The sequence below is a fragment of the Lichenostomus cassidix genome, chromosome 10 (assembly GCF_008360975.1).
Source record: "Lichenostomus cassidix isolate B80296 chromosome 10, HeHo_3.0, whole genome shotgun sequence".
NCBI lineage: Eukaryota > Metazoa > Chordata > Aves > Passeriformes > Meliphagidae > Lichenostomus > Lichenostomus cassidix.
The window spans coordinates 11,504,662-11,526,227 of NC_139491.1; the positions used below are offsets into that span (position 1 = coordinate 11,504,662).

Genomic DNA, 21,566 nt, shown 5'->3' on the forward strand with positions numbered 1-21,566 from the left:
AAACAGCCTCATGGCTTAGCTCAGGGCTGCAGCCACCTTCAATTCAGCCAATGTCACACTTCCCAAGCCCCCAGCTCTACAGCAATGGCTTCTTATGTTTGCATTGAACTTAAAAATATGCTATTCCTGTCAGCTATGAATTACAAGAGACACTGAAGTCTCCTGTGATGCCTAAAAACAAAATCACAGTCTGGCAGTATTCCAAAAAAAGGATTGGGTAATGTGAGCTGGCACACAGAATGCTGTTTAAACAGTGTAGTCCTTCACTGTTTTGATATCCATCTCCAACTGAGACACGGGACATTTAAATTACTAATGGATTCAAGACTTCTGTGATTTTCCATTCTTCATCACTGTTCAGATGCAAAGAGAAACAATTAAAATAGAAACTAGTTCTTAATATGCAGAAACACTGCTACATGCAGTAGAACATTTAACAAGTATCAAACTAATTTTTTTAATAAAACTGAATTTTATTAAACTGCAAGAAATGCAAATATGGTGATAGATTCAGAACAATATTTGTTGGGCAATCCAAAAACAAAGACTGACACAGGTACAATTCCCTGCAAACTCCTTTAAGTGATGTTACCACAAAGCAATTAGAATCAGAATACTGACACCTTAACATACACTATTCATACAGTGAAAAAGGTTACAGAGAACATTACATAAACAACTGAAGGCATTGTTATCTTTGCTGTTCTTCAAACACCAGGACATTGAACATCTCATTGCTGAAATGGTTTAAATGCATAGGCCACAAACAGATACTTGTATTAGAGTTCCTATGATTACAGAAGTCCAATTGCATAACACAAGTCTGATTTACCAGCAGGGAAATCATCTGCTGGAAATTATCCCATTATAAATCAGTTTTCATTTATATAAACTGTCTTGAAGTGCCAAGTAAACATTAAAGTATGCAGAACATTAAATATATTTACAGGTTCAGTGCACTTTAAATTCCTCAGTAAGAGGGTACTGAAGCAACAATAGAAAAGGAGCTTTGCTTGGATGATTATACTTGTGATAACACAAGTACCTTGACAAAAAAAAAAAAGCTATCAGCACATTAACATTCTTACAACAATTTCATGAACATTTACCAAAACATCCGCAAAGTAAAAGAATACTTTATTTTCCTTTACAACCAGTGCTCACCAGGTGAGAATCAGTAATGTTGAAATATAAGTTTCCTTGTTACTATTAAACACACAAAGGAGAGAATTCCACTATAGTATCCCTTTACACCATGTCTGAACTGTGTATACAATCTTGGATGCTTAAATAAAAAGCATGACCAGCTATAAATCATATTAACCAGGACTATTTTTCATTTAGCATCTAAATAAATTAAGATTGCTGGATTTTCAAGATTGTGAGGTTACTTCAGGAACCTGTGTGCACAGACATTTTCCACATTTGCTGCTCTGATTTAATCTCATGCCTTGCTGCAGTTCCCAGCCATGCACACACAACACAGCCACATCTCTAAAGTCAGACATTTGATGAGTCATACTGAGGCTATAAATAATTAGAAGTGAAAATAAATTGAAGTTTTCCCCTTGTGAGTTTTTACAGACAGGGATTTTGGCCAGATTAAATTTACAGGATGGACTGAAAAAAAATGAACATGTTCACTACCCAACAATCAAGGAGTCAACACATCCACAGCCAAGTCCTCCCAGCCCAGTCACCTCAGACTGGATCCACATGGAACTTCTTTTGACATTCAAAAACACTCAGTGACTGTCACAGACCCCTGTGGAAAGGGAATGAGGCTGAAACATGGGGCAGGAAGAACTGCAAACAGGAACTAACCTGAAGGGCCTTAGATAATCCCCCAGGAAGTGCTTCCACACAATTTCACATTCCTGACTCCTACCAAAACCTGGTTAGATGTCATCATGTAAAAGATTTACCACTTCCATGGTAAGTATCAAAGATCATGGGAAGTGTTTTACTCCCTAGAATCTTTTAACTGTTTTTAAACCATGTGTTTGTTGCTACATAAGTCATTTTATACAACCACCAATATGGGTCTTGTTGCCAGCAGTGCTTAAAAATAGCTTTAGAAAAATTATCAAAATAAAATAACTGATCAAGTCTGACCTCATAATGGAAATACGTTTTCTTCAAAATCATATTTAAGTAGTTGCCATGAGAAATAAGTGTTGGCATCTATAAAAGCTGCGTAATAAAAATAAATACTTTCAGTCATTTACAACAAAATTAATATACATTTCACTTACACAGGTAACAATACTTTAATGTACTGTACAGTCCTGAGCATGTTTTTGCAGGTGTAATTTAGGTCATCATTCTTCCCCCACAAGTCCACGTGGACATTGCCAAGCTGGAAGAAAGCTTTCAATGCTTCAAGAAGCAGTATCTTAGCTTAGCTTTGGTAATTATCTGTGCAACTGGATAAATCTTTGATTTGTTTTCACACGCCAAACAGATTAAGGCAGGCACTATTGTTATTAGGATTCCTCCATCACCTTCTGACACTGATAGAGCAAACCATCTGGAAGAGCAGCACAAGGGGATCTGAACCACAGGGCCAGCATCCCTGAGTGAGTACGGCAGTGCAGCAGACAGGGCACAGATGGAAGGAGCTGGCAGGCCAGGATTCCCTCATTACCTGAGAGGCCACAGAAAAAAATGAAGTAACAACTAACAAGTAATAATTGCTATAGCAGACTTCACAGAAAACGCATCTTTCACTCTCCGTGTCTGCTGTTTTGCCCTACTCTTACCCCTGACTCATGGAACACATCACCACAAGTCATGCCAAAATCCCAAAATCATGTTTGTCAAACAGCTTGATCCCGTTTTGTCCTATCCAAACCTTTACACAGTGCAAGTCTTGTCCTTTGTAAAATTCAGTTTGCTGAACACTTGTACCTTCACACCACCTTCCCACTGACCCCTGAGCGAGGCAAACAAAGTCCATTGCACATCAATCCATAACCTGCCTTAACCTGTCAGATTCTCACTTCCATGCACTTGTTTTCCTGGGACAAATTACAGGCTGTGAGCAACACTACAGTATCCTTTCACTTACCTATAATGTCAACTACATGGAGTTTCAGCTTCTGTTGCAGTGTATCCAGGGCTGCTGAAAGCGAATCTTGGCAAGATGACATTTTTATATTCTGTTTCACATCATTGGAAAGGGACAACCACAGCTTCCCAAAGTCTTCTGTGGTCATTTTCATTGGCCTAAAAGGAAGTTCACCACATTTTTTAGCCAAATAATATATATAAAGTCAGAATATATTTGGTCTCAAAAAACATCTGTATCTGGAAGCAACAGGAAAATAGTGCATGCAGTAAGTAAATACATATAAGTATAAACAACTCCCTCCTCTTTTCACTTTAACATTTAAAAATGTTTCAATTCCTTGCTTTACATTTCTAAATTTAAAAAAATTAATTTATGAATTTCACTTCAAAAGAAAAGTCTGCTGGAAAAGGGACACTTGCTTTTTCCGGGTCCTGAAATGAATGTAATGTTCAAAAATGAAAAGCATGAGTTTTCTTCCTCTGCAAGACTTGTCAGCCTTTTCATACAATGTTCTGGTCTCTGCACTCAAACCACTTGTTTCCCCTTGTTTACATTATGCCATATTTTAAAGCAGCATGCCTTCTGTCCTCTCAGTTCTGTTAGCCTCCTCAAAAACAGCTACTGTCAATATTCTCCCTGCATTTGTACTTCTTGCTGGAGCTTTGCCCTTTTTTTGCAAATGTAAAATAACCCTTTATTATCTTTAACAGCCATCTCACATTAAAATTAGCTGCTCAAGATAAAGCTTTCTATTTTCACAGTGAATATACCCAAATCATCCTACCCTTGTCTAATACTGAGTTGAGTACATATTTTTAAAAACTGCAGTTTATTTTATTTACCTGATGAAGTCCATCAATGACAAAGCTACTGAAAATTCAAGGAGAGTTTCCATCTCTGACTGGTAATTAACAGATCCAGAAAGAATTCCCTGTGTACAGACTTTGTCCATCCTCAAGCATTTCTGGCAATGTTCCACACTTTGAGCTTCAATTACAGGAAACTGGAAGGTGGCACTCTCCAAAATCTATATAATGTTATAAAAGGAACACAGAATTTAAGTCTTGCTGTCAAGTTGTGCAAGTGATTCAGATGCAGAGATAAAACTGTAAGTGCATTTTATTTCCATTGATTTTTCTTGGAGTATTTGACAAGTGAACAGAGCTACCATCTCTCAGCCCTCATGAAGGATAAATCAATCATTAACATCTACAAACATTCTATATGATGCATAATACCAGTGAAATTGGTCTCTGACAATTGGCTTCTCCCAACTCCAAATAACTGCACCAAGAACCTGAATTCTGTAGCTCAATCCCAAAATAAACATGCCACAGGTTTTAAGGAAATACCTTGGAAAAAGGCATGGCTATCACATTAAACTAAACACTGCACAGTTAAATGCAAGCAAAAAGCAAGAAGCTCCAAGTGAACTTAAAACACAATGGAAACAAAGTTTCTTACCTGAAAGTGTTCTGTTTCTTCAAACACTAAGCTCACAGCAGCAAGTGGAGAAGTGGTTTTATTTGAAACAAAAACAATGAGCAACAGAGAGTCATCTGTCCACACCTTACATAAGTGCAGAGCTAAGGCATCACTCTGACAAAGTCCCACTAGCTCAGAGTGAGGAAGCTCTTCAAGTTCTTCTGGTAAGGAAGGGACCAATGGTGTTTCACTGGCACTTTCACACTGAGCACTTGGAGAAGGCTGAAAAATTTCAATATTACTATCGGCAAACAAAGATGACTGTGACAGCCTGCTAGCTGAAAGTCTGTCATCCACCACAGATTTCCTGAGGGACTGAGGTGTTTCAAATGCTAAATTATCTTCTACAATATCTGAAGGACAAGGGGAAGCTTTCCTCAACCTTGTGTGTGTACCTTCCTCACAGTCTTCCACGTTAATAGGTACTGTATCAAGTACTGGACCAAAAACTGAAGCAGCACTGTTTGGGAAGTCTGATACCTCCTCACTCAGTTGAGTTTCATTTATCTTTGATTTCCTTTTGAACTTCTGAGTAGCTGTGTCTGCTTTCCCCATCTGAAAAGTAAAGAAAAATGGGTGAAAAAGTTTCTAGCAACTAATTGTGTTACTGTTAGTACCACAAAACATCAAGCAAGGACCAAAGAATGCAAACAAATGACAAATAGATTCCAACCATTTTAATGGATCCAGGCTTTTGCTTTATCTCTTACAGAGTACTGAATTAGCCTATAATGCAAGAATGACTCCAGCTTCTCTTAAACTAAAAGTTCTTATTAAAAACTAAGCACAGGTAAAGTTTCTGATTAATCAGTGATAAATGCCAAAGATTTGAGCTGGCTAACATAATGCCAGTCTTAAAAATATTATCCAATAGTGAATTCTTTTATGTTCCACATATTACCACACATAAATTAAAAGTGGTCTTGACATAGGGTGTCAAATTCTAGCTTTACATCCAAATGAATGGTACAAAGCTGGATCAAGGAACAGTTGGTCAAGAACTGACACAAAAACCTGAAGCACAACATGTAAACAGAGGCAAGTTCTAGTTAGCAAATCAGATCTGCTCCAGAGGTTACTTCCTCAAGTTGTCTCAGGTTTTAATAAATTATCACATTACAAAAGCAATTCTCAATAGGTGTTCAGTGACTGGGGGGGGTGGTTATCTTACCACTAATTTGATCTCCATTTGCATACAAGTATCTATACTTTTCAGTAAGACTACATGTAAACTTTAAACTGTAAAGTCACAAAAGAATCACTTACCAGGCTGACACCAGCACTCGATCCCAGCCCAACGAACAAAGTTGATGCTAACTGCTGCTTCTCTTTGTCCTCCTCAGAGAGGCTGGCACCTTGATCAGGCTGCAATGCAGGAGGCTCCCCCACCTGCCCTGCTAATAAGCTGCCACAAGGCACTGTTTGTGGCTCGTTTCCTTTCCCCACTTTGCTTTCTTTCTTTGGCAGGTAGCCTTCTTTTCCCCACAGCTTGCGTATTCCCTCAAGTTTCAGAGTATTTGTCCTAAAAAGGTAAACAAAAAGCAGGATCAGCCATAAGAACATCATGTTCATAAAAACATGCCAATACTCAAACACCATTCACTACTTTGGTTATTTGATAGACAAGAGTGAGCAGTAAAATATAAAGATTCTGGAAAGGTTTCCTGCATACCACTTTACCAGAGTATAAACAAAGTAATTAATTTGTATGAAACTACGGATATGGAATTAATATATAGTGCCCTGAAAATAAAAGGAGCATCTTACACTGCAAATCTTAGCCTCACTTTTATCTGAAAGAAGTATCCTAAAAGACACTTTATTGTAATGCCATTAAAAGTAAGTGCACCCTGTAAGAAAAAGGATGAAGACAGAAAAAGTAGTTCATGTATTCATCAGGCAGTCCTGTCCCAATTTTACTGCATTCACTATCACCCAAACTATAGTCTGTGAAGAAAGCGGAGGCAGAGTCTGACCACATCAGCTGTTTTCCTAGCTATTACAAAGATGCTCCCATCTGATGGTCTTCTTATGTGATAGAGGTTTCTGAGTTCAACTGCATTCCTTCTGGTTCCATACAATGAAGCAACAAAGACACACAATACTGACAAGAAGCTTAAATGCTCTTTGTTTCAAACACAAATTAACTTACTCTTTGTGCCCTGTCTCAGCACTATTCCCAGATGTATCAGAACCAAGAGATAGACCAGTGGGGGATTGTCTGCCAGTGACTCCAGATGAGGACACACTTGAAGCAAAGGACAATCCGTAAGGTTCAAAATTCAAAGCTGCAAGACAGACAATCTTAAAATTATACAGAGGCATAAAAAAGAAGTAAGGAAGAAATCTATTTTCTGAAAATAGATAGACCTGTACTGCTGGACTTCGCAGGCTTTTGCTTTAATAATCCCATTAATTTCAAATCCTATGGGCCCCAAAGGATTACAGTAAGACTTTCTCACCTGCAGAAGTCTATATATATCAGCTAGACAGAGGTGGAACTAAAATTCAAGTCAAACTTAGCTCTTGTCTACAGACAAGAGGTGCATTAAGGTACTATTATTTTAGGAAGATAAATTAACTGTACACTTAAATTGTTAATATTTATCAGGTAATTTACCAGTATTAAATAAATGCAGTAAAGTGTCACCTTTTTCCTGAGAAAGTTTCTCCTCTTGTCTCTGGTGATGAGGTTTATATGGTGCTGCACCACGACCAAGTCCCTCAGCCACAAACCCATCCAGAAAAGATAAGGAAGCATCTACCTACAGAGAATTAAAAGGAGTGAAAAGGCAACGAAAATATTTGCTCTATGTGAGCCTGATGTTACCAAAAGAATATTGCATCTTATCAGCAAAATCAGGATCTTCAGTCTCACATCTCCCATATCTACCAGTAAAGATGCTGTATGGACAGAATCTTTTCCATCATTTACTAAGGAAATTTCATGGTCAAAATCCGTAGTTTTTAAATAGGAGGCAAACCCTTTGAATTAAAACATCTTTTTACCAAAATACTCAGCGCCCTGAACTACAAAGAGGTTCATGAAGAACACGCATGGTATGTGTCTTACCACTAGGTCATTGCAACTAGCATCAAATGGAAGCAAGTTTTTCATCAGTGCTTTGTCTTCACACAGATTTTTCAGTTCAAAGGCATATTGTCTCAGGCATGTATCCAGAGAGCTGCTGAGTTCTTGGATTAGTTCATTCACTGTTTGTGAGCAGGAGGTGTGTGATGCTATCTTGGTGACTGCAGCCATTATCCATGCTTTAGTTTCAGATGTAATAAAAGTCTTTTTCAACAGGTTGTGTAGCTTTGTCAAAGTAACTTCTGGATCGACATCTGTAACAAGACTGAAATATTCTCCCAACACCTATTCACAAAGAACAGACAAAATATGCATTTAGTCACACAGAGAAGTGCTTTCAGTTCTGAAATTAGAATATAGTCCTAAATAATAAGATAATATAATCCACCTCACATTCAAGAAACTATTACATTAACATATTCTAAATTACTTCTTTACCATTTTGTGCTTTAAATGTCAAAAGGTTGAAGTGATCTTTGTGTTTAAGTCAGACTCCAACTTCTAGTTTTTTAAAAAAATCAAATTACTGTCTTGAAACGAAAGCTAAACATAACTAGGCCCTGACAAAACACCATTTCCTCATACTGCAGCCTCTCCCTTGGGCAGAAGCTGAAGCTTCCCCAGGTATCAGATAATATCAGCACAGTACTTTGCCAGTCACTTGCAAGGCTACAAGTGCATTTCATAACCACATCTGGCTAATTCTAATGAAGACAGAAAGCTCTCAGCATGCAGTCAGACTCAGGTGGCTGCTAAGCCATGCCAACAGTCACCTGCCTTAAAGGGAGCAAGTCAGCTTTTCCACAAACCACAAGTTAAATAGTCCTCAGTCATGCAAGAGGTCACAAAAATAGATTTCAGCGTATTAGCTTGACAACAAGTAAAAATGTCTAAAAAGAAACATTTAATAAATATATATTTAAAACATTATCACCTTTGAGAGCTTCCTTAAATCTGTTTATGGAATTCTGACCATGTGTCTACCTTACCCAACTCATAACTTGAAGGAATTTCTGTGGATACAATTTATCTTCCTCTTCAAGTAATGCTAAGTAAGACTTTACTGCATACATCCGTAACTGATGATCTTCTTTTCCATCATCAAATCCTAGACAGAAAACACAGTTTCCCTGAAACACAAGTAACATGTCCTACCAAATATTTCAAAGTACGTTTTAAGAAAAAAAAAACAAAACAAAACAATCCAAATTATTAAGAAACACATCTAATTCTTCAGAGCATGCAGGGAGTTACCTTCAGCCAACAGCCTCAGAAAGTTGTTTGGGATATCAGAATGCACAACATCACCTCCAACTGAAAACACAGCATTCATTGTCTGGATGAACCACTCATTGTTAGGGGCATACGTGTCCAGATGTTAAGGAATGAAGTGCTAAGGCATAACTTTCTTTCTTATTTAGTGTGTTTCCTAAGGAACACCCATCCTAATCTCCCCAATAAGTTGGGGATCTGATGGTCAACTAACAGCTCCATCTAACTAAAGAGGAAATATTCCTGTATGTTTTAGAAAGTGTTTCCTGTAAATGTCATGAAAACTGGTGGTCAGTTAGAAAAGTCTTAGGTTACTGCCTTGTTGAAGAAGTTGAGTTTATGCAGACCTCACACTCCAGGAACAAGTATGTTCACATATGTCCCACTCTATTTTAAGTTCACACTTGTCCTGTGCGAGGCTTCCAGCATAATCTTTTGCTTACCCAGCATAATCTTTTGCTTACCCAGCATAATCTTTTGCTTACCCAGCATCACCTAATCAATGATAAATAAACTATTATTTTCAGCAGGGCTTTGCTGTTGATTTACCAATTCTACAAAAACATTTTGAAGTACTCCACAGAAATAATAATTGCTTTTTTTATCTAACATTCGATCAGCCTTTGCTAACGTTGAAAGTTAACTTCTGCATTCTCTCAAGCAAGTTCTGAAAACACACAGTTACTGAATGGAAAACAGTACAGAAGCTTGAGTGTTATTGCCTTATTTTTGCATACTGCAGGACATCAGCAGCTTGGTACACTACTCCATAGCAAGCAGTGTACAAATTGGATGATAAGGCAGCTCTCTGCTCTGCAAGAGCTTACAGCTCAAGTTATCAGACAAAAACACATACAGAAAATGGCAGGCAATGGCAGGTCTCACAGTAATAACCATCATAAGCCAAATCCCTAGTCATCACTTCCATCTTTTTTGGCATTTAAAAAAATTATTTTCTTTACTTCTATCAAAGTATGCTATTCTTAAAACCCACACACCAATGAAGAGTTCTATCAGGGAAGATCAATCCCACAATCACAGAACAGTAAATTATGTAGCACTGAGACATCTCTCCCCATGCAGTGCTGTAAGACTTCAAAGTTTGAATTTAATAACACAAGGTTTTAATGCTCAACTCCAAAGCCAAAATTTGAGTGCAATTAGTTTCTCTCAGTGAAACAGAAAAAACACTGTAGTCATTTTTGTATGTGCTTTCTTTTGGATACTTCCTTTGCATTTGAAAGGGTGGAAAGCACAGCTCTAACACTTCTACTTCACAAAGATTATGAAAGATGCTTTGATAGGTATAAATGCTACCTGTGCCTGAGCTCTGATTTCAAAGTTTCAGAAAAATAAAAGGATATTTCACAGCTAGTTCAGAAAAATAAAAGGATATTTTTCAGCTAGTTCTGCTATTTTGCCAACTAAGTTGATGATAGCATATTCTTCTTTGCTTTCTTTTAAGTAGTCAAGCATCTTCTGAACTATGACAATTACATTTTGTCCATTTGTAATCCTATAGAGAAGCTCTAAAGTCTGAAAGAGAAAGCAAAAAAAAAAAATTAATTGGTTCTGATGACTCAAAAGCAGAAGCAGGCAAACAGCAGCTTGAGTATATTGCCAAACTGAGCAACCATTCTGAAATTAATACACTGATTATCTACAGAATTTGCCACATTAATACTGTTTGTAACTGCTCTCTCACAATTATGGAAACATAACACTCCTTTTACACTACTCACTTTAGAAAATCTATCACACATCTTAACAACGAAGAATTTTTGACGTTTAGAAATTCACTGACCTCCCTTTTAATAATGGGATCTGGATGGTCCAGACATTCAATTATTGTCATCTGGTGCTGAAGTGCCAGATTGGGATCCTGCTGGATAACATAGGTCAGAGCCTTTAAACCTGGAATGTGAATGATTGCAAATGATATGAGCCAATGCTACTACTATGGACAAATTAAAAACAGTGTAATGAAATGAAGCATGCTTACCTAAGTATTTCAAATTAATTTTGGGTGACAACACAAATTTTCCAATGCACTTGGCAGCCTTTTCAAGTAATTCAGATTTGGGATGAATTGTATAAATTGTTTGGACACATTCAAACAAGATGGCTGCAGGAAGAGAAGACATAATTAATGTGTATTGAATACTTCTATAATTCAAAAAAATTTAACAAACAAGGTCAATGACTGCCTCAAGGAACGGCAGTGCTGTCCTACTCCCACTGCATCTAACCAGAGAGTACCATCTGACATAAGGAAAAGCAAGATAAAAAGTCTATCTCCTTTAGTACATACATGCTTTAATTAGCCCTTGCCACTGTGCACACAACTTTTTGTCTTTAAATTCTTCCAACCTTTAAGTCTCCTATAGCTGCTCAAGGCAGTGGAGTGGGGTGGTCTTCAGGAAGCCAATAAGCAACTATAAAGGATTTGAGACAAATTATTTTTTGATAATTCATACGATTTCATAGCTACCAACAGCTGAAATCATCCCAAGGACATTCTTGCTATTAAAAAAAAAAATCAGAACACAACAAACAAAACTGCAACAGCTTTGCACAGCTGTTTGAGAAAAATCTAGATGTAAACTGAAAACCACACAAATGTAATTAATCCTTTGCGGCAAAATTTTGGGCAAAGATTCAGACTGAGTTAGTCTCCAAAATTAATTAGGGTTTAAAATGATGATGTACTTTTCAGCTGTTCTTGCAATTCAGTCACTAACTGAACTGTCCACTAGACAACCCCCTCTCTTCCTTAGCCATGACAAACTAAAGCTGAGAAAGACTAGCACACAACACAACTGCCTACAAGAAACATGCCATAACCAATGACTTTTTATAGGAGCAATCACTCAGAATTATTTTTCTTTTGTGTGGGATTATCAACTATAGTTTTATAAAATGCTTAGTACCATAGATGAACAAAAACTACATACCTAAATTCTGTGTCCTTGTACAAATCATAATGAACTGCCCACTTTGTCCCTTTAAGCGCTTAAAACAAATTTAATGTTTAACTCTTGGCATGTGCAAATAGTTTGTATTACAAGGCAACACACCTCCCAATAACTTATGTTCTTGCCTAACAGAACAGAAGCAATCAGCTGAATACTCTAAACATCTGACAGATGCTTCCTCATTTATTATTTACTAAAAGAGAATACTTCCCCAAAGCTCCCCTTTCCATGGAAGTGAAGCTTACACAATGCTTTACAACATATGTATCATGTAGGTGTTAGACATCAACAGCTTTGAGCCATGTTCCTCTTTTTTTAACCCCTCAGTGTTTTAAGAAAGTCTCAATTTGCTTTCCATTCCATTAGCACAGGGACTTTGGCACATCTGCAGGGCTTTATTTAACAAAAACAATTGCAGGTGGTAGGTTTTTTTAGTAGTGAAACAGCTCTTAAAGTAGGGTTTTAGGGCATCAGAACTGGGACTTTGGGGAGGTATTAAGACCTGGGGAGGAGAAGACAAACAAAAAAGACTAACTGCTCAACTTTTTAGCAGAAAAAAGTTAGCAATGTAACTATTCCTTTTGCTTTGCACTAGCAGCAAAACCAGCTTTCTCCACTGAGAAGATAATGAACTTCTACCAAAACGAACCTTCTGCTATCTTTTAGAAATTTTTAACCAAGACATGTGCCAAAGACATCCTCTCACAGGCAGCACTATCACTGAACTCTGGATGTGTAATGTTTATTAACAGGGCCCAGAGGAAAGGAGAAGCCCTACTCAGCTGCCAAGAACTACCACTGTCCTTCTTGCACACCATCCATTGCCTTTCTCAGGACAGTGTGAAAAGAAGATCTAAGCATTTCTAATACACAGAGATATACCAGCAGGATTTTCTTTTATTGTTTATTTCAATTTAAGCAATGTCCAGTAAGGGCTTTCATGAAGCAGCTGACTTTCTGTACTTAAGGGCAATGTCAATGCAAACACAGGATAAAGGCTTTTGAGTCAAACTGAATTCCCTGTACATAGATGTGTTTTACTTCAATGATAAAAAATTTGTACTGTACAGCAATGTATCACTTGTGCCACTATTTACTAGTTGAACACTTAGGAATACACTTAATGTTAAGACTATAATTAGATTTTTCAAAAGTATTGTGTATTTTAGCACAATCAACTACTCATTTTCAAGCTTTTCAAATGTTGAGAATTACATAAAATAACCTTACCCACCATATGTAATATTATGATTAATCTCTGCTCTTCTTAAAGATTCATCTAGAACATCATACATCAATTCACTTGTCCTGTTTAAGAAAATACTTACAATTAATTGCAGCCCTAATAAGCATGTAGTCTTATTTTGCCAAACAGTTCAAACACTGTTATTGACACCTGTAACATATTATTCAGATCCAAAAATTTGCTTTAATACAGCAGAGCTCTACAACATGATCCTAAATGGCATTTAACAAGATGCTTGCAGCTTTCAAAAGAAACATTTACCATATTACAAGAATAAAAACACTTCCCTCACTGCTTGCATAAATAAAAAAGATCAATAGGAAAAGGACCACAGACAACTAGGTCCTCACAAAATGGCAGCACTTTTTTAAAATAACTTTACTCCAGATTTTCCCATTTATTTGGGAACACTGTAACAGAAGTCCAAGTAGATTTTAAGCATATTCCACAACAATCAATTGTTTAGACAATCCAGAAGCTAATAAACTTTTGCAGAAACTGCTCTGCTCACTGTCTTGGTTAAAAACAAATCTGCAAGAATTTCAACACTGAAAGCCTTTTACAGTCTGTGAGGTGCAGGCTATGACTGTACTCTGCACATTCAATTTTTTAATTGCAGAGAAATCTGGTTACCTTGGATCATCTTTTCCCAACAGCCCCAATATTCTTAAGAGCTGAATTTGTAACCATGGTGCTGGCACACTGTGATAGTTGAAGTCAGCAGAGAGCTTTCCTCCTACCACCTGCTTCAGGATGGTTACAAAACTCCCAGTCAAGTCCTTGTAATCAGATGAGTTTTCCTAGATAATGAAAAATACAATTCAAATGTTTTGATACAGCAACTCAGAAGTAAAAATATTCTACAAGTTGAGTAAATCAAAATACCTGCAGTGATGCCTTTATGTCTTTAAATCAGACTTCTACTCTCAACCCTCACAACCCGTAAGCTCTTCATTTTTAAACCTGTGCTCTTTTGTCACACATTTGCAAAGGCAGCGGGTGTAACATATTTACAAAGAAATTTCCCTTTAACCCACTGTAGAACTTAGATCTTCTAGCTAATGACCCAGCAATGCTGAGCATTCAGAAGTGGATCTGTCAAGAAGTGGATCTGTCAAGCTAAATGGAGAGCTAGCAGAAACAAACGTAACACATGATCACGTAAATTAACTTTTCTAACTATTAAAAGTGAGCTCTTTCTGCAAAACTTTTTAATAGCACACTGTGTATTTAAAACAAAAAACATATAAAAACATCTCCCAAATTGGGTTGTGCTTTTAATTCTTTGCCTACCTTAATCATCTGTAGATAAATATGCAAAGAAGCAGCCATGACTCCAGCATCCCTGTCACATAAGGCTTTCCGGAACTTATCGTGGATGTGCTGAACTTGGTTAGGAGCAATGAGATAGAATTTATACAAAGCTTGAACAGCTTTTCTTCGGATAATTTCCCTGAAATGAGATTTACACTTAACACAATGAAGCTGCTTGTATACTTTTAAGTACTTCATAAAAAAAACTTGCCAGCCACCAGAGCATCATGATTTGTAGAGATGAGAACCCATGTTTTACTTACTGGTAACAAATGACTTTGCAAATACCACCTAAGTGAGGAAGTGACAAAGCAAATTTTAAAGCCTAGTAGGGCTTGATGTCAGATTGATGATTGAAAACAATGTCCACCAAATAAAAAATGAAATAGGCCATGACTAATCTGCTGGGGTCATATATGCAGCTCCAAAATATACCTGTGTAGAAGTTACTGAATTAATTCATTCTGCAATTCTCTTCTTAATCAACAACAATTATAGTATTTTTCTCTGTTTATGGGATATTATGAACTACAGTTCAAACAACTCAAGGATATCTACAGATACACCTTTATTACAGTTCCTATAAGGAACTTCATGAAAAAAGTATCAGTGAAGTTCAAGGATCCTGATCTGTTTCTCCACCTACTCTACAAACACTTATTCAAGCAGGTTTGTTAAAAGGACTCCAGCAAATAAATTCAATTACATCTACCTATCAAAACTGGCAATGAAAAAACCAGCTACCTATTCAATACTCAGTCAAGGCTGCAAGTAAATGAGACAAGAATCCAAGAGGAAAAAACAAGGAGAGGATTAGTTTCTAAAGGTGATGATTAGAAAGACTGAGAGAAGAAACACCAGTTTATTAAAGCTACCTACAAAATTAAGGCATTCAGCTGTACAAGGCCATTTGAAATTCTGTAGATGAATACATACTTAGAATGCTGAAGCTTGTCTTCTATTAGGGGAAGAACAGCTGGAATCATCTCCCGTGGAAAGATCTGGCTGACAACAGTTAATGCCATGCAGACCTCTACTAGATTAGTGCTCTGTAAGTCCTGTTACAATCATAAATATATGACAGTAATTTTTTTTTAGACTTTAAAATTCTGCACAGACATACCCCAGAATCTTCCACAAGCAGGCTGGACCTACCCCACCTACAGAGCCCACCCACAGCCAGCATCCTGCTCGTGTTTGAGAGGTGTCAGCTCTCACTGAGCTCATCAGCTCCTTCTCTTACACAGGAAGAGGGAACAGGCAGCTCCTCACTCTCATGTTTTAGAACTACATTCGTATTTTAAATGTATGCAAGATTAACACACAGAGCTACAATCAATTTTTGTTTACTGCAAAAATATGTTGAGTCCCTATTTGGATCAGGGAGATGAGTCACTTCCCACAGAATTCAACAGTACTCTCTCTACTGCTTTTGATCTAGCCAAAAGAATTTAAAAAAAAAAAGCAAGCTCAATAATACTGCCAATTACATATCTGTACACTCAAATATTACCTACTTCCTAAGAAGCAAATGCAAATTACAAGTAACAGTCTACAAAACTAAGAATAAAATCTCAGTCTGTCCTAAATACAATTAAAAATAGTAGTTATAGCTCACTGTAACCTTAAACCAAAAAAGGATGGATGAATTTATGAATACAAGATCACAATTACTTTTCAAAACAAATTAAATTTTTAAGATTTCCAGCTGATTTAACTTGCTCTGTTCATCTCTCCCAGACAGGTCTTCTTCCCCACTGGCTCATTCTTTTAGGAGTATAGCTTCTCCTGTGCCTGTAAGATTTCCCTTTTTTTTTTTTAAAACACTGTACCTTCACAACTGTGTTCACAAGCAGAAGTAGCAGTTCATGATTTTCATGTAGAAATAGAGAAACTGCCAAGTAACCTATAAAAGAAAGCAGCCTCCATTACTACTTTCAAGCAATAAGCAACCTGAAGATAGAAACCTTAAGATTGTCTGTAACGCAAGAAGAGTTAAACAACTACAAAAAACCCAACAAAAAACCCTGTTGGATAACAGTTGCTCATGTTTTAAATATCAAGACTCTCTTATTTCCAAGCAAATCAGTTATATTTAAGTTGCAGTAAAGCTTAACAAATAACAGCTAGGAATTCATAAGTGGTGAGAAATAACAGACATTACAATACTTTTGTAGCTACAGAGCAGTCAAGAGCACCATTATACTACAAATCACTTCCTAGAAAACTAGTATCTTCTCTGCACAGAGAAAAGTATATTGCTTTTAGACTACACAACACAAGTGCACTTCCTTATATCTGTTTGACTTTTTTCCCAAATTATAAAATTTCTCTTCAAAAAAATTTTATATTCAACTTAGAATATAGAAAAGTAAATCCATCATCCTAAGCCAAGAACTCCTTTGTTATTTCTTAACAATGAGGAAACCATTCCAGAACCCCAGAGAAGAAACTCTGCCAGAAACCTTTTTCTTCAAGACCCTTCTTTCCTTTTAAACTAAAGGACTTAAGTGCAGGATAGGGAGAGTGTGCTACAACTTATAGCAAGAACTGTACTTCAGAGACAGATCTTAAAGAATTCTTAAGTCATTCAGGGCTTAGGGATCAAAATGAACAACCTGAAAATAAATAACTGTATTGGCTGGGCTATGAGATTGATCTCTCTGGTTGTGAAGCCATGGCCACAATCAGCTCAGCACACACACAGAGGTCACTCTCATGAATTGAGGTTCACATTGGGTGAACAAGTCACTCATCTTGACCAGCTCAACTGACAGTTCCTCAATACAAACTCTGGTACATTGCACCAAGAAAATATTACCCTCAAATATCAAATGTAACTGCAGAGCAACAACAAAAAACCCAGAACACACACTCTTGATAACATCAATCTTGATAACATCAATCAGATCAAAGCTTAAGGGGTCTTTGTGTCCACAGAATTTTAAGCAACCTACATTAAAAACTTTTTTTTAGAAGTGCTGCTCCACCAAACCTTTCTCAAAAAGAGCCCTAGTATGGAAAGGTCTCAATCTGATTAATAACAAGACACATTGGCTCTTGACACTTATAGAAGTCAAAAAGTTTTCTTCAGAACAGCTTATCACCTGCCTTCAGTTTGGTGAAGAAAAAAATTTTTAATCCCTTCCAGAGCATCTACCACACTGGCTTTCATTACTCAGGGAAAAGCAACTTTATCTCATCACTTGTAATGGATTCTCTCAGAAACTCCAATACTTGAGTGGATGATCCAGATGAAATTCAAACAAAGGATATCAAACAAGCATATCCCGCAAGACATTGCCTTCCTTCTGTGCATGCAGACATGGTATTGCTTGGAGTTAAACCATTTGCTCTGCAAACAAGAAGAAATGTCTTCACTAGGCAGTTGAATCAGCAACTGCAAGGAAATTCTCCAGATGAGACAGGCTGACAGATACTTCAGGCTACATCTACTGGAAACAGGTTAATAGCCACACTGGCAGGAAAGGAAATTAATCCTGTGAAATTACAAAGAAATCTGAACCAGCCTTTGAGATTGTCTCAGGAACTTCTGCCTCTGTGCTATAAGGGCCTCCCTATTTCCAAAATAAATAAAAAAAAGTCCTACAAGCACCAAAACAGAAAATATTTGTCTGACCATCTACATCTAATCTCGTGCTACTGCTTGGAAAAGAAACCAGATCCTGACAGAAATTCATTTTCCACTTGATGTGTTTAACAAATATTCTCTTAAATTATTTGTTTACTGGTGCCACAACTCAAAATAATGAAAGAACTGATGACTCAAAATAAATTAATTTCCCCTGCCTTCTGTGCTGCAAGCACATACAGAGCACCTCACAAGCTAAGGATTTAGATAATTTCAAGAAGTAACAGACCATGAAATAAGACCAAGAAAACAGCAACATTTTAAGTAGGTTGTATTTTTACAGGAATTATAAATCCTGAGAGACTTTACAAATAGGAGTTTGAGAACATCATAAAGGCTACAGCTCCATGCACATACCAACTCTCTTCTCCAGAAGATTCCCTTGCTGTGCAAGCTTGATTGCGTGGATGTATCCAAAGGAAGATTCATATCCCAGCATTTCACAATAGATGAGTCTCACCATGCATTCTTTCATCAGTCTCTGAAACACCAGAAACAAATTATTGAAAATTTTAAGTCCGCCATGTTCTGTGCTCTTCTTTACTGCTCCACTGAAACAGAGAGCTTTATCTCATAGAAACACATGTCCATTCACAAATGTTTTCTAAAATCTGGGTATTTGTAGCTTTTTCTTTGCCATTAACCTCTTCTGCAAACCAATATTAAATTTCTGCTGTTAAAGCAGCACTCCCCCATACTACCCCTAAAATAGTTCCTATTTCAATTAGCATGCAGGTGATCAACAGATTAACTATGACCAACATAAAAAATATTAATTATCTGAAGCATTAAGATCATCACACTGTTAACACAAATTATTATTTTACCAACTACTACCCTGACCTAGGGTAGTAGGTCATTTCTCACTATGTGTGAGATAAAATTTTATTTTTCCCTTCAAAAATCCTCACTCAGGGGACTGAGATATGCAATAATTAACTCAGACCACAATATATCATCTCCTGAAACTCAGACATGGCAACAGTGCATACAACAAAGCACAGCTTCTTATAGAGAACAAACTGTGAGAACAATGCCAGCCTGCAAAGAGCATTATTTGGTGAAATCAGCTCATCACACAGCTTTGCTGTCTGCATTATTTCAGAAACTACAGAATGACAAGGCCTGGGTGCTGTATTGTTACACTTTATGCACATCACACAGAATCACAGTGTTCCCACTATTTTAACCATGCTGCAAAGCGGCATGTGTTGGTCCATTTAACGCTGATGATTAATTATCTATACTGCGGATAACCTGCACATGCAGCTGTCCGAAAGAGTGAGAACACTGCTGTCCTTCACCACCGAGTGCTGCTCCAATGCCTGCAAGCACGAACACAACTTACAAGTGTTGTGGTGGGCGCTGAAACTGTTGCTTTCAAACTGGTTAGCTCCTGCTGGATTAATTTTTCTTCTTCCTAGAAAAATTAAACTTATTTCAACCTGGCATAGATTCCACAGGCCAAATGTGCAAGCAGACTCCGAGGAGACACGGTAACAGAGCAGCGCCCACAGTGTCCTCCGGGCACAGCGTGCCTCACTCGGGCCGCTTGCTCCCAGCACAGCCGGCCCAGCCCGGCCCCGAGCAGCGCAACGCGGCCACCCACCGACCCGGGTTATCACGGGCTCCCGAGCTCAGCCACACCGGCCCCAGGGACCCCAGCCCGGCCCGGCCCGGGGGCGCGCAGGGAGAGCAGCACGGCCCCGCAGCCCGTACGTGCTTGGAGGTGAGCGCCGTGATGCTCCGGATGAGGCTCCCGAGCCGGGAGGAGGCCGACACCCTGCCTGCGCCGCCGGCACCGCCCGGGCCGGCTGCCGGGTCATGCTGCCCCAGCAGCCCGGGCAGGGCGCTCAGCGTCCGCTCCACCACGTCGCTCATGCCGACCCCGCCGCCCCCGGAAGAGACGGGCCCGGGCGGCCCTTTCCGGGGCGGGCGGGAGGCGGTGCCGGCCGTGAGGCGGTGCCGGCCGTGAGGCGGTGCCGGCCGTGAGGGGCGCTGGGCCGGGCGGGGCGGAGGCGCTCCATCGGGCCGGCTGGGCCGGGAGGTGGAGCTGGAGCCCCGCGGGCAGAGCGGCAGCCGCTGCGGGCTCGGCGTGCTGAGGGTGTGCTGGGCACGGAGCCACGGCCAGCAGCGCTCCCTGAGGCGGCGCGGTACGGCACGGCACGGCTCGGCCCGCGGCGGGAGCAGCAGGCTGAGCGCCGGCCCGCCCGCGGGACTCCCGTTGGCAGCATCGCTGAACAAAGGCATTGCAGGGTGGGTTGCAAAAGAGCAGCTTGTCCGAGAATTCGTTCGATTCAGACCTCGGAGACCACTGGGCCCAAGCTGTGACCAGACAGCACCGTGTCCACTAGACCGTGGCACCAAGTGCTACATGCAGTTTGCCTTGAACACCTCGGGCTGTGACTCCACCAGCTCCCTGGGCAGCCCATCCCAACACCTAACCACCCTTGCTGTGAGGAAATCCTTCCAAATGTCCAATCTAAACCTCCTAATTACGAAAAATACTAAAGTGTAGGTGGGAACATGGGGAGGCCTGTTGTGGCCCAGAGGCTCCCAGAGCGCTGTTCCTGAGGTGATTCCCGCAACCCTGGCAGCAGTTTGTCCTCTTGGGAAGGTTTTCACCAGGGACCTTGTATTTCAGTTCAAAGGTAATTTTTGGTTGGGGTTTTTTTTGGTTTTTTTTTCCTAGAATGGGTGCAGAAGAAACTTAAATAATCCACTCTGAGCTATGTGTTTCCAATGGAAAGGTATCCCACCATCTCCTACGTACATCTGGACAGAAAATCCTGAATTTCGAAGCTATAAATTGATTTATTATCAGAAAAAAAGAAAAGCCAAATAGGAACAAACTGAGGTCAATACTTTTAAAAGTATTAAAGGTGGGAATTTCCTTGAAGTTAAGGTGAAAGATAGGGACTGGTATTGTTTTAAGTTCATTTTACAAAATGAGTTGGTTAAGAATATCCCAGTTAAGAACTGCTTATGTAAAAACATCACATTATGTTGTAGAAGCATGAAAAGCTCATAAGCTTTGCAGAGCAAAAATGTAAGTTTAATGAGCATAGGAAAAGCTGCTGGTAAAGCTGATGGAACTTGGATAAATGCTCAAACTCACTACCTTTGACTTTTTTATTTTTAGTGATTACGGTCTTAAATCCTTCTCTTTGCTTCAGGTGGTTTATAAATAAATGCTGTGTGTGAAATGATTCATAGCACACAAACCTTCAGGCTTGTGCATGGTTAATTCTTGATGATTGCATTGAAATCAAGAGGACTATTCATAGTGCACACATATGTGCAAAATGCATGACTTACTGTCAGATGATTATAGATACTCCAAATGCCTTGCATAAAGATCACCAGTAACTCTTCCAACAATTTTCTTTTCCTTTGAAGCACTGTGTTATTTAGTATACAATTTGCATTATATGAGATAAAGTAGAAAAAGCAAATAC

At 38.8% G+C, this 21,566-nt stretch overlaps 1 protein-coding gene across 1 annotated transcript; it reads right to left on the reverse strand.

The window, feature by feature from the left end:
- Positions 1–452: 452 nt before the first annotated feature.
- Positions 453–20,032, reverse strand: AP4E1 (adaptor related protein complex 4 subunit epsilon 1). Its single transcript, XM_085070626.1, has 21 exons — positions 19,828–20,032; positions 19,457–19,528; positions 18,466–18,589; positions 16,289–16,362; positions 15,393–15,514; positions 14,436–14,595; positions 13,776–13,942; positions 13,131–13,204; positions 10,924–11,046; positions 10,726–10,835; positions 10,318–10,457; positions 8,904–9,016; positions 8,639–8,757; positions 7,632–7,934; positions 7,209–7,323; positions 6,711–6,846; positions 5,825–6,080; positions 4,538–5,113; positions 3,916–4,100; positions 3,071–3,228; positions 453–2,647 (listed from the first exon to the last, which is right to left on the reverse strand). Exons 1-21 carry the CDS (start codon positions 19,987–19,989, stop codon positions 2,487–2,489), a joined length of 3,450 nt encoding a protein of 1,149 aa, XP_084926752.1. The 5' UTR covers positions 19,990–20,032; the 3' UTR covers positions 453–2,486.
- Between the last annotated feature and the right edge of the window lie 1,534 nt (positions 20,033–21,566).